Raw genomic sequence first — 14,335 nt, 5'->3', positions numbered from 1 at the left:
TAATTGTATGTGCTGTTATAGTTATAGGTTATTTGCAGTATATCAAAATAATTAACAGATATGGAAAAAAAAAAAGTGTCACAATTGAAATAATAAAAGCACTTTATTTGAAGTAATATATATATATATATATATATATATATATATATATTATATATATATATATATATATATATATATATATAATAGTAAGGGAGGGGGTTAATATCCTCCCTGCCAAAAATGTGTTAATTGTTTTTATTATTGTTTGATAATGTATTTAATGGTTAATTATCACCTGCACCTGGCTATCATTGTAAATTAGCACCAGGTGCAGAGTATTTAAAGAAAACAGGTAGTCCCTTCAGGGCTGCTGTGTGAAGAGCCTGACTCTGTGTGTTATCAGAAAAAGGTACTGTGTATTGTTTTTCTGTGTGTTTTTCAGCTTAGTGTCTGGGTTATTAGAGTAGGCTCTGGTGTTTGTTTAGTTAGTATTTGAAAAGAGCTAGATTTTGGTTTTTGGTATTATTAAAAGTGTATGTCAGCACTAAACTACAAGTTCCTATGTGCTAGGTCTCATTTACAGGGGCAAACGTGAGTGAGGCTGTATTACACTATATATATGCACACGCACTTCTAAAATGTATAGTACAGCAAGGTAAATAGTTTGTCTACTTTTTTTCAAAAACATTTAAATTTATGAACATGTATTATCTCAATGATTTATTAGACCACAGTGTTAAGTCAGCGCCACATACGATTAAATGTATACAGAAAAATGAATGAAACAATGCGTTGAGCTTTTTATAGTAAAAAATTAAAGTTTAAAGTTAGGGGTGCAATTTCAGATATGTTTTCTAATTAATTACAATCTGTTAATTGTAATGCACTAGGAAGAAACCAGCTTGGAAGCTATCGGTACTTGTAGGGGCATGCAGTGACACTGTAGACACCATTACCTTCAGGCATTTCTTCTGGCCTAACGTCTGTGCACCCAATGTGCCAATGAAACCTGCATTAGAAAGTACATCAGTTTCACCCAAAGCATGACTCAAACATCCCTCCCCACACAATATTATAGTACAGTGAGAAGCACCACCAGGGGGCTGGCTAGTTGCAGTAAGCATCACTCAGGCTGTCCTTTGGGCATTTTTCCACTTGCAGTTTTGAGAATGCCTGGCACCTCCTGCTTTTCTAAAGACAGCTGATATTGAATAAGCTAGCACTTCTTGATGTCCAGGATCCTTTGCTATCCAGCAACAAATAAGGTCCTGAGTCCCAGTATGGCATTCACGCCTTGACCTCCTTGTGAAAAGAAATCGAGCTTTCCTCAGTGCTACGAATGGGCTCAATGCTCAGCGCTCTGGAGTTGGTCCTGGAAATCCTTCCTCTGTTAATCCCACAGCTGATCATGTTCCAGAAGGTGTTGCGCATCTCTTCGTCCTTGTAGGAGTAAATGATAGGATTGATGATGGAGTTCAGCATGGCCAGCTGCAGGAACCACTGCTTCACATCTAGCAAGCCACAACTGGAGCAGTGTAGACCGTCAAGCAGGAGAACAACCAGGCCAGGAGTCCAACAGATTACAAAAACACCTAGAAGAGACATCATAATATTACTATTAATAATAATAATAATAATAGGGTGTAAAATCTGATGTAACATGTTAACCATGTCCTTGCTCTTCTTTCATAGATCCAAGTTCCACATTCTAATATGATATAGTAGAACCTCTTTATAGAGCCGAATTCCACATTCTAATATGATATAGTAGAACCTGTTATCAGCACAAAGAAATCGTTCGTTCAAACGGGCCCTGGGATAAAGTGGGGTTTATGCCCATTAGGGTAACACTGGTGGAAAATGTTGAGGGAATAATTAAACTGAATGACTCTATCCTAATGAAATGCATTCCAACAGCAGCAGTAGAAACCAAAATGTGTATCATAATTCTGTGCGGTGTAAAACATAGCAGTTTCTGTATTTCTCATGCAAAGGGTGATTCTTTGACTTTTTTAAAAAAAGAAAAAAAAAAAAAAAAAACTTGACAGGGTATTTTTATTGCGGTACAGACTACAATCAGTACTCTGAACATATCACTAATGTGAACAGGTTCTGCTACCAACTGGTTTGTATTAGCCTGAATCTACTGTATTACCCCTATGGTTACATACAGGAGCTCATGTTTTGTAGTTATTTCCTAATTACATTTTCTAGTTGTGAAGATGATTTTAAAATGGTCACAGATTCATAACGAATTTGTATTTATCTCTGTGTGGCCAGTACTGTAAGGTGTAACGGTGACCCCCTTTACAGTGCGATATGCTACAGTATGTGCGCTGTCATGTAGGTCCAGTATAAACTTAGGATGCTACAATCTAAAGCCTGTGTTTTATACATATTTTATGTTAAAAGGAAAAAAAAACAAAGAATACTGCTGTACTCCTCCACACACAAACCCCTAACAGGTCATTCAAAACACCCACAGCACAAAACACCACAAAAGAAGGAATGTAGTACAAGACACACCCAGCACTGTTTAATGTGAGCAGAACCCTCACAAAGTGTACAAAGGGCAGCTTCTTGGAAATGCACCAGCTCAGGTTAAATACACCTGCATTTACACTGTCTGCATTCACTAGCTGCACATTGTTTACCTGCCAGTATAGTTAGCAGACTCTCCTCCAAGGTATCAGACTGGTATGTTATGTTACTCTTGGAACAGCTTGCCTTCTTCATATGGTACCTGTTCTTAGAATGCTGAATACAATGTGGTGTGTCTCACTCAAGCCACATTTTCAAGCCATATTTTCACACAGATAAAATAATTTACTGTAAATGGTGTTTTTCTCAATTTGGAATTCTAGGCAGAGATCAGATTACAAGAACATGAACAATGAAATGACTCCTCAGTTCTTAGTTTATTTTTCTATGTTTTCTGTGTTATTTAATTTGAGCTATTTAATAAGAGCTGTTTTCAAGACATGAAGACATTTTCTGATAAACATTCTTAAAGGTTAAACGCTGCTTTGAAAATGTCTTCATTTGGTGAAGAACGTCTTCTGTTTTAAAGAAACAACAAGCTCAATGACTAGTGGTGTGCCTATCAATGCTTTTTATGAAGGGATCTCGAGAGCAAATAGTGTTTTCACAAGCCAGTAGTGCAGGACTGGCACTATGTATGGTTGGCATCTTTTGAGTTTCTTTACAGATACAGAACTTCAAAACACCTAAAGACATTCTAAGGTGTACTGAGTACACTGAAGAAAGCTCTAGCACAAACATTTCTCTACTTAAAGATACTTTCACTTACAGGCACACAAGCTTCCTCCTCCTTGAAGTATTCTAACTTCTGCTAAATAATGTTACTACCAAGTTTCATCACAATTGGATAAGCTGTTTTAACGATATACATGGAAAAATATAAGACTGATACTTAATATTCACTGCATACTGTATTCCTAAGGTAATATATTTGAGTTACATTAAAATAATTTTAAAAATATAAACCTGCATGGATATACTTCAACCAAACATCCCTTGAGGGCACGTAAAGCCATATCTACACATCCCGGGGATGGAAATAAGGCTCCCATGGCATAGCAGTTTGATCCATTCCTGGTTTTAGTAAGAGTTTATTAAGACACACCTGTGCTTGTTATATCTATACTGGGGCTAATCAGGCTCATTTTAAAACCTGGAATGGTTGAAAACCTGCTATGCAATAGGGGTCTTATTACCATCCCTGCATCCAAGTTGAAAGCTGCATGTTTAAAGTCTGTCAGGTATTCAGGCACAATATTACAGCTATGTCTGTGTGGAAACAAGTTGAGACAAAAGCCAAGTGCTTAGTTTGGTTATTGCAACGGTATGAATAACAGCAAAGGCTTTCATGTAACAGCATGCCCAGTTTCCTGGGCCTCCAAGCTGCTTTTTGAATTACTATGCCAATAACAACCAAAGAGCATTCATAGTTTACCTTTTACAATATGATCAATGATAGAATAACTCCTGAAAAAGTCACTTCAGTGTGAGTCTTCTCTATGTTTATGTTCTATCTTCAGTAGCCAGTACGTACTGCAGGTGTATTGAGTGTTCTACTTAGATGAGTTCCTCTTTATTTTCTGCCCCTGGGAATGTTGCCGGAAGGGGGAAAATGATCTGTCTTCATGGAGTTAGGATTAGGCTGTTAGGTGAGATGATTTGGGATCCAACTGCACAAAAACAGCTATAAGGCTACTATTAACTAAAAGACAGGTTTGGTAGCTTTCCTAATCATATTATCAATAACTGGTTTATCAGCCTAATACTGGCCCAAACAACACTTGAGTAAGAACTAATAAGTGGCATACTCCCATATGTCGAAACATTTCTGATCACACACTGAACCATTTTAGAAAAACAAACAAAGATTATGGTTAACCTCAAAGGAGACAGATTTAAGCATTAATGTCCAAAGTAGTGGCCAGAGCTAGAGTCAATTATAATTCTAATTACACTCAAAAGTTGCATAACTAGCTACACACATTAGCATGCTTACTCTGTCTATTCTACCAAGCAGTAATCACGGGTACAAATACAGAAACATACCATAAGAACTTTTTTCAAACAAACAGGTTCACTAAAAGTGGTTGAAAATACGAGAAGAATGTTCGCTCAATGTAAAACCCAACGTGGAACTGTGAATGATTTAGCTTGGAAAGGTGTGGAATTGAACTGTAATCGGTCAATTATCTGGTAATTACAATTACAAATACAATCACACAGGTGTGCCATGGTTCAAACTACAAATTGCAATTAATTACAAATTACACAATTCCAATTGTAACTGACCCCAATCTGCCATTGCCTGGTAGATAATTGAACGCAGTGCATGCAGAAGGTGTCCCGAGGGGTCTAGGTGAGCACAGTGGCTGCTCTGCTTGGAACCTGATTGTGTGGAGTTCAGTTTGAAATTCTGATCCTACTGTGTTCCATCAATAACCACACAACAACACTGATTCCTCAGCTCATTGCAAAATGTTTTTGACAAGCTTATCGCAGGAATATTTGTGGCATGTTTATGGAAGCTCAAGAGGCTGATTACTTTTTGTAGTCGTAGTGATTTGATGATTTGCACCTGCAAGCCTGACATTTAAAAACCAATCTAAAAGCGAAACTAAATAACTAGCAATCAAAGTTAGCTGGAGTTCTCCTGTCCCGGTTGGAAGACCTCAGAGCTTTGCCCCATGGCAACATATTGAATTTAATTAACTTGTTTTAAATAATGCAAAACAAAAAAACACACCACAATTACAGAAACGAGTCTCTATAACTACGATAATATGCTATTATGGCAGTAACATAACATAAACAACATAGAAAACATTAATGGCAAGAAAATAACTACACTGTGAAGGAAAAATCAGCTTAGTCAGGCTTTATATAAGCTCTATATTTCATGACGAAAGGCAGATTTGCAATTTAGTTGAACCTGCAGGAACTGTGAACACATTCTGTGTTGCCCACAACAAACTGACTGAAGTATTTAAAGAATATTTTTAGGGGAAACCCATTACAATGTACAATATAGGAAAAACTGCTGCATGTCACAGTGACTGGTCACTAAATGTTTACCAGTCACAACTCAAAACATAATCATCATTCGTGTGACAGCTGTCCATTCTTAAAGCGATATACACACACACACGCACATGTAATTATGGAGAATAAATAGGCCTATGTAAAAAAAAAAAAAAAAGTAAAAAAATGTAAGTAAACTCCTTTGTCAACATCTGTCTCATTGGCTGTGTAAACAGTGTTCTTGCGTGTAACAGAGATAACTGTACTGTGGCTTATAATGTACCAGAATAGACAGCTCCTCCATAACATCCCTATCTGTTGGGCACAAAAGAAGTTTCGTTTAACAAAGGCCTTCATTCTTCAAAATTTCTGCACCGCTCAAACAGGTATGATAAATACACTCTGGGAGACTAATTAATCCTGCGATATTTTGGTAACCTCCTTTCAACTTCAACCAAAAAAAGTTTAAAATACTAACACAGTATTTAAAGCTTACTACTTATTTATTGTACTTGTTTTATTTGACTTACGAAGCAAAGTTTCCACTGACACAAGCCCAAAATCTCTGTGATTCAGCACATTATTGATTTTTATAAATGCTATAAGATGGGGTGGTTATGGTTCAATGCAGTAGAATACACTGTAATGCAAGGATTTCTTGCTTGCATAAACCTGTGTTAGGAACACTAAAAGACTTTCGGAACCTGTAAATTTCACGAACGCGTAGTTGAATTAACTTGACTATGTCTATACATAAATATTTACTAATATTAATCCAATTAGGTTAGAGGACAATTTAAGAGGAGTGACTTTTCCTTTTTGAAAAGTGAAAAATACACTTTACAGTTTAAAAAAAAAAAAAAAAAAAAAAAAACCAAAGTGATGATAACATGGGTAACGAGTCTTCGATGGTACACAAAGAATCACGTCACGGTAACTTAACGGTAACATCAAGGTGACATAATAGTCACAACATCATTCAAGCATAATGCCTATTGTCACCCTAGAGAACCGGTCTGCGTTGTCTGTGATCAGAATCAACTAGAGGAAACAAAGAAATGCTTCACTTGGATCAAAATGGCAGTGTTTCCATGCAGGCAACCCATATACTGCACAGTAGTAAACAGATATGCTGAAGGACTATTTATCATCTTTGAGGTCTCTTTGCTACCTCTCGATAGTTATTCAAGCTCATTCCTCATCAATATGCAAGTGGCATCCCTTATTGCTATAACACCGGAATTTTCCTGATAATAAACACCGGGTTTGGCATCTAACTGCATGTGTTTTCCTTACCAGTGCAGCTGCTGAACTAACCCAAGGAGACTACAATGAAAAGACCGGATCCCGTTTCTATGAAAGCAACCAGTGTTAAGAAGCCACTTGCCTTTCACTTCTGCAGACTCTCAAATCTGGTTGAAATGGGTTTGGCAGTCTCAACCTTGATCTCAGGGCAGTCACAAAGCCACCACACAAAGGTAAATGTTCCCCATATGCAGACAGTCTTAAAAACAAAATAAGGATTGGAAGAACACGGAGTCAAGGTTGGAGCTTTTCTGTCCCCAGTGCTGACTATATAACACCTCTGTAAGAAGGACCCTTTATTAAGCTCAATCGTTTTATACAGCCTGGCATGCTGTTAAAATGCTGGCAGTGTCTATTACCTCATATTTCAATGTATGTTATCCAAGGCTTCCCAGAGTGGTGACATGTCTTCCGCTTTCAGCTCAAATGGCCCGCAGAATAAAAAAAAAAAAATGGCTTGTAAACCACTCCAGGTATTTCACTACAGGACATGAAATTTAATACATAGCTCTACAGTAGTACCATTTAACTGGCATGTGCTAACTAATGGAAATTCAGACAGCCCTAGATATAGTTTGCTAATGGTATAGACTTGTTTCATTTGTAGGTATTTATTGCACTGGTATTGAATAATTATTTATATATAAAAAAAATACATCATTAAAAGTATGTATAGTTTAAGCATGAAGCCACAAAAGTCAGGAAATGCCATACCACCCATAACTCGAACACATCCAGGTTAGGCTTTTAGGATAGATACTAAGATGTGTTGGGCAGGGTAGTATTAACTGATAAGGGGATCAGTGAAATTGGCAGAGGTAAGACATTTAAAACCTTTGTAAGGTTTAAAATAAATTGCAACTGAAGTAATAAAAACAAAAAGCTAGGGAAACAAAGAGCTGCGACAATTCTCTTTCCCTCGAACAGATGTAAGTAGTTATGGATGACCATTACAGCAGGCCGCGAGTTTGCCATGTGTTCTGTTCTGATAAATACACACAGCAGCTCACAGCCCACAGCATCCTGGAGCCAAAGAGATCACGCAGCTGGTTTCCAGCTTGCAGCGTCCCATCCATGACAGTGCAGTCTTCTGAGGTAGAGAAATAATGCCACGGTCCGTATGCATTGTGCAAGATCGATTCAGAAGTCAAAAGACTTAAAAGAACAGAGTTATTTAATTACATGGTCTGTCCACCTTAGTCTATTACGTACATGTGGGAAAACCTTACACCAAGCACAGTGAAGACTTTCTTCAATCCGGCTGCATTTTATAGACATGAGGATCCATTCCTTTGCACACTCCCCCTGTACCTTCCATTTGTCCAGTGACCAAGGGACAGTTCCCATATTCGTGTAAAAATGTGACTACGGGTCTTACGCAAGGAAATGTGTTGTTTTATGCAAGGCTAAGCTGCAGTATGTCCAGACTTTGTGTTTGAGCCAGTTCAGTTAAAGCAACGTTACTCTTGCTGAAAACATACTGCATGCTTACTGAGCCAATCTCTCATTAAAACAGTCTCTGCATATTCTGTGATTTCCCTGTGTTCAACGTAAGGCTTTTCGAATTCTTGTCTGGCCTGAAATAAATCCATGTCCGAGAATCATGATCATAAACTGTTTTTTATGACTCGCAGAGCAGTTATGACCTTGGGTGGATGACCCTTGTTAATGCATGAGCTGTTTCTACTTAACAAGCTGATTTTTATCATATGTGCAAACCACAATCAACCCAGCTAAAACTGCTTCTAAACAACAAACTTCAGTTGAAGGTGGCGAGCTTTGGTGCCGCACCGCGGAGCGTCTGCTGGCTCACCTCCAGTAAAGACGGGTCGACTCTGTTCACTGGTGAAAGTAGATTTCCACTCCCTCTAGATGGAGTTCCACTCCCAGGAGGCAGTAATCTGCTAATTATATTAATGTTTGTAAAAGGCATTTCATTGCTCGAATACCACCTGTCAAGACCTGTAGGTTTACCTATAGCTTTGTTCCACCTGTTGAGACTTGTAATTGTTGTGATTATGTCCTGTACTTTGGATTTGCTTAGAGGGAGGGAGGGAGGGAGGACCAAAGTCCACACCAGGATGGCCTGGAATGCTTTACATGAGCCCGGCCGCTGAGTGCACTCTAATACAGAGCCTTGTGTGATGGGCATCTGTCTTTCTGAGCGGACCTCATGGGGGAAAAAACGCCACCTTTCAAACACTTGAATGTACTTGTGACAAAAAAATCCCAGAAAAATTAAGAACTTTAAAACTACAAATCCAATCAAATTCTAACCAACGTAGGAAATTAAGTCAGAGACTGCTACCTCAGTGATGAGTACTACAGCTATTACAGTTTTTTCTCCAGGTCTGCTGAAAAATGACATTATAATTTGCATTGTAAACAGTCTTGATACCCAATGTATCTTTTAAAATACTAATCTTATTGAAAGACTGCTTTAAGATTTAAGAGACAATGTCAAAGTGTTCCAGAGGACATCACTCTACCCTCTACCATTGCCAAGATAACACATTGCACTTTGTTCTAAAGACCTTGAGAAATCCGTCTGACTGTGTTATAATAAGTATCAACAAAATGTTAATAAAAGTGACCACATGGATCCAAAATACCAGCAATGCCACTTTAAGACAATAATGAACAGTAATGTTATATATTGTGTTAAAGGATGCAGTTTAGAAACTCCTAATTCTCTCTCCACTGTCACGAGAACATGACGTAGCACGCACACTCCTCACGCTAGAGTTTTTTTTTGCTTTGTGTACCTTGCTTTTTTTATTAAACTTGTTTGTGTCCAAATAAGGCAGACTGCACTTGCGTTGATTCAACCCAAACTAAAAGCTTAGTGGAAACCCAGTTAAGAAAGCTGCATGATAGCATTCGTCATGCAAGGCCAAATTAGAACACAGACTGACACTTTTAAATATGTCCTCCCATATTTTAATATTAATGAGTTTGTTTGCATTTAGAAAGGAGAATTTCTCTCCCTAAAAGAAAACAACATGGAAACCCAAATTACTGGAAAGGTAATACCAAAATAAGGTGAAAAAAGGTGAGACTTATTTGTATTTTTCAATGGCAACCCCTCCATTGAGAATAGGGCAATTGTTAATGGCCCCTTTATTATGTTTATTTACTGAGTACTCTGCATTGGAACTTTATAATGTGACTGAGTTCTACAGCAACACACAATAAAAGTGTACGTGCCACATAAACACATAGCACCAACTGACTTACTAGCTGTTCAGACAACCTTGAACCTTCCTCTCAAAATGATACATGCACAGTCATGAATTTTAAACACCTCAATATAGTGTTTCAGCGTTTAGGGGTCTTTCCAGTAGCTGCTGAAAAAGGACCCTACAATATAAGTGTGGCGTAAAAGAGGAAGAACCAGCACTGACACTCAGTAGGATTTAAGTCAGCTGCATTAGGGAACTACACCCTCTCTTAGTCAAGGTAACAAGCTGCGTGAGAATGATTGATCCTGTGACACTCTCAGGCAGCTAATGCTCTACAATGAAGACAGTTTGATAAAATGGATCCTCTGATAATAGGGGCAGTTCATTGTCAGGTAGTCAGCATGGAGATCTGAGCTGCTTTGAATATCTCCTTCTGTACCAAAGAGGTAAAGATAGACAGACTCCAACACATTAATTTAGTCAGAGTAGTGTTACAGTCCTGAGTAGGGGGATAGTGTACAGCCCTTGTATGGCAAACCTGTTTGTTTGAATTTTAAAAAATTGTTAGACTTGTATGAAATAATCTTGTGATTACAGTGCTTGACACGTCTCATATAACGCTCTTGCAGCATGTCCCCCAGTTCCCTATATTAGTGATGCATGCAATATCTCTACAGTAAATACAGTACCGGTGTTCAAACTGAAAACAACTTCTCAGTCTAACTTCCATTTCTGTTTCTCCCTTTTGATACAGTATCAAAATGAAGAAATGCTGTGCTGCCATTTTATTCAGCATAACACAGACATCTTATTCAACTAATTTTATAACCAAATAAATATTAGGCCTATTATGTGGTTATCTTTCCTAAAGTATTTACTTTTTTGCTATGAGAGGAGCTGTGTCTTTCTCCGGGAGACTAAACGCTTCAGCCCCACTCCGGCACCCTAACCTGAGGCGAGCCCATTCCCTCTTCCCCTCTCCCAACCCGCTCTCCTTCTTGCAGTTGGTTTGCTTATCTGTCGCTTTGAACTGTACTCCTGACTGCCAAGCTATTTATAGTTTAAAAACTGCTCATATTGTGTGTCCTCCGTTATAGCGAGGGAGCACTGTATACAAAAAACTGCATATAACCAATATGAAATGACATACTCTGAAAATGTAAATAATACAGTGTAAAGTACAACTTTAAGCCCCCCCCCCCCCCCCCCCCCCCACACACACTTCATAAAAAATGTAAATAATTGGTCCCGCTCACCTAGAACTGTCATCACCGTCTTTATGAGCTTCATAGGGGTTCTCTTGCGACTTATAGAGCCTTTGGTGTGAGGTGACAGGACAATCATTTTCTTCTTCACATATATATAAATCCTCATGTACACGACCACCATGATAAAAAAGACCAAAAGGTTGGAGACCGACCAGAAAACCAGGTAACTCCGACTATAAATGGGTGCCAGTATCGAGCAGTCGTCAAGGCTACAGATGCAATTCCACCCCAAACTGGGCACAGCGCCCATGAAAATAGAAACTGCCCACACCATGATAATTAAGACAGTCACTCTGCGTTTTGTGAGGTTACTGTGCACCGTCATTTTCATGACGGAGATGTAGCGCTCCAGCGCAATGACCAGCAGGTTTGCTAAGGAGGCTGACAGGCATGTGTCCAGTAGACCCTGCCTCAGAAACCAGCGGTGCACGGTGAGTGTTTTGGAGACTGGCCCTGTGTTGAACATAAGGTAAACATAGGCTATTCCAGCAAAAAAATCTGACGCCGCCAAATTGGCAAGTAGGTAATAGAAGGGAAAGTGGAAACGCTTGTTGGTGATCACTGCTGCTATGACCATTGCATTCGACAGGAAGATAAAGACGCAGAATATCGAACCAAAAACCAGAATAATGATGAGTCTGGTCCCCGACCAATCATCTTCAGTCTTGCTGTTGCTGTGGTTGTAGAAGAATTCCATCTTCTGATCATAGTGACACTCGTTCATGATGGCTGCCTTTTAGCTTCCCTGTGGATTAAGATGATCCAGAAGAGAAAATATGCTGTTATTGCTCAAACTGCACACAGAATATCAGTAGGCCTAATTATTATTGCACACCTGTTAAACGACACTGATACCATTTTATATTAACAATTGTCGTAAAATTAAACATTGTCATGAACTAGACAATGCACTTTAAGGTGACATATGCAGAACTATCATGATTTTTTGTGTTAAATGTATGCTTTTCACTACTCTGTAGATATGACCTAACATAGCCTAGTGGGCCCCCTCATGGCCTGGGCAATTGCCTGGTTGCTAGACCTTTAAACAGGTTCTGGCTGGGGGTATCACTTACAAATAGATATGAATGACATTTGAAATGGCATGCATTCTGTAAGATGTAAAAGCTATACTCCCTTTTTGCAAACCAGTTTCAAATCTGACAGACTCTGATAGTGGATAGTATGTACACGTACTTGGTTGACAAAGACTTCCATATTCAAAGTGCAACAGATTCCAAATGACACCTGGCTTTGCCACATTCACGACATTAGAGGCAGGGGCAAACGTGTCACATGGATTCAGTGCTATCCTGGCTATCTACTGTATGGGGCCCTACTCCTTTTTGACTATATCATGGGAAGTATTTCAATTTTTTTTTTTTTTTTTTTTTTTTTTTTTTTGGTTTGGTATAGTAAACACCAATGTGTGGTTGGCATAGTTTCAGGACACACTGTTCCAAAACATACATAATGTACAAAATACAGCGCATACATTGTGCATGTAAGCTTGTTTTAAATGGGTTGGAGCACAATGTGTAATCACTTACAGCACCCACTAAATGTACATAGCATTTCTAAATACCCTTCAGGAAGTATGGTTAACAAAGTCTATTACAAATATCTAATATGAATATTTTTTATTAAAATTAGGATTAACAGTTGATATATTAGTAAGGTGACCATATGGCTCCTTGTTCAGCAGGACGGTTTGGGATAGTTCAAGCTTTTCAACTCGCAACCCAATGCATTCTGGTAAGCGTAGTCCTGCTTCTCTTAAAGGTAAGAATGGTACCTGAGACAGGTCAAACATACCAGAATGCACTGGTTTGCGAGTTGAAGCCTGAACTATCCCAAACTGTCCCACTGAACACGGAGAAATGTGGCCACCTTATAGATTAGCTGACAGAAACAGATTATTGGTACTGATATTAGTATGGGTGAACTACTGAATTCATATTGAATGGACTAGTTGTACTGGCTAAAAGGAGGTGGTGGGTATGGCCCACCAGTATATCACCGTAAAACATAGTAAAGTGTAACTAATACTTTTTAGTACGGTAAATCACAGTACTGTATGGTAAACCTCCAAGAAGTATGGTACACGATGTTAAGGCATTAGTAAATGCATAGAGTACCCTACCCATGGGTAGCATAGTACCAGTTACTATTGTATTATGACAGATTTGGTGAGATTGTCTAAACCATATGATTTCATATTAACAAAGAGTCTCTGGCAGATTCTGAATTAAATGAAACAAGGAACGCAAAATTGAACACCTTTACATGCAACACCCTGTTGCATATGCATTTCGATCGAAATACCGCGTTCATTTTAAAGTAGTAACTCGTTTGTTCAGAACCACTTAATACAAAATAAAACACAAACAAATAAACAAACACAAGAAGCAGCAGTATGTCGATTCCTTAAGGTTAAAAAGTAAGATCCGAACAGCTTGGAAAGGCGTACTTGTTAACTAAAGCCTAACATGCAATTTAACAACCGTTATGCTGCCGTTGTTTCCTTTTTAAAAATCCAAACAAACAGATCAATAAAATATACATGTTATATTAAACTTAGAAAAAGTTCAACATTGTCTATTTAGTCAGTTTTTAACACACACACACACAAAGGTCGTCTTTACCTACCGATAGTCTAACTTCGTTTAAATGTATTTGTTTTCCGACTTATGTTTATTTATAGGATCTATATAGAATGTTCAAAGGTTCCGCGATTCAGCTGTATAAAATAAGACGTTCAACCAACTCTCTAACCTTCTGCTTGTCTCTTCCCCTATACGTCGTGCTTTTGGCTTCGTTCCACTTCTCTGAAGCAAATGAGGTAGCTCTTTCTTTGTCAACTCTGTAAAGAAGGCAGAGAAGAAAAATAACTTTGGCAAGACAAAGCAAGCCTGGGCGCAGTCGTAGTGTATGTCAGGCTACGTTAACATTATTCTCTAAAAAAAAAAAAAGTGTCTAGCGAAGAAATTCTTTTTTTTAGTATCAGTATTAGTATCAGAGTTCATGGTTTTTCTAATT

General features: G+C 38.3%; 1 protein-coding gene across 2 annotated transcripts; it reads right to left on the bottom strand.

Moving 5' to 3' along the window:
• Window positions 1-347: 347 nt before the first annotated feature.
• LOC121294105 (lysophosphatidic acid receptor 3-like) lies at window positions 348-14,335 on the bottom strand. Of its 2 annotated transcripts, none has more exons than XM_041217674.1 (3): window positions 14,072-14,335; window positions 11,285-12,041; window positions 348-1,574 (listed from the first exon to the last, which is right to left on the bottom strand). In XM_041217674.1, the coding sequence occupies exons 2-3, from the start codon at window positions 12,018-12,020 to the stop codon at window positions 1,270-1,272; spliced, it is 1,041 nt and encodes a 346-aa protein (XP_041073608.1). In that variant the 5' UTR covers window positions 12,021-12,041; window positions 14,072-14,335; the 3' UTR covers window positions 348-1,269. The 2 variants fall into 2 exon arrangements, with proteins under 2 accessions (XP_041073608.1, XP_041073607.1); XM_041217673.1 differs by having other exon boundaries at window positions 13,946-14,334.

Source organism: Polyodon spathula, chromosome 18 (genome assembly GCF_017654505.1).
Source record: "Polyodon spathula isolate WHYD16114869_AA chromosome 18, ASM1765450v1, whole genome shotgun sequence".
Taxonomy (NCBI): Eukaryota; Metazoa; Chordata; class Actinopteri; order Acipenseriformes; family Polyodontidae; genus Polyodon; species Polyodon spathula.
The sequence above is the reverse complement of the archived record's forward strand: the minus strand, read 5'-3'. Positions and strand labels throughout refer to the sequence as shown.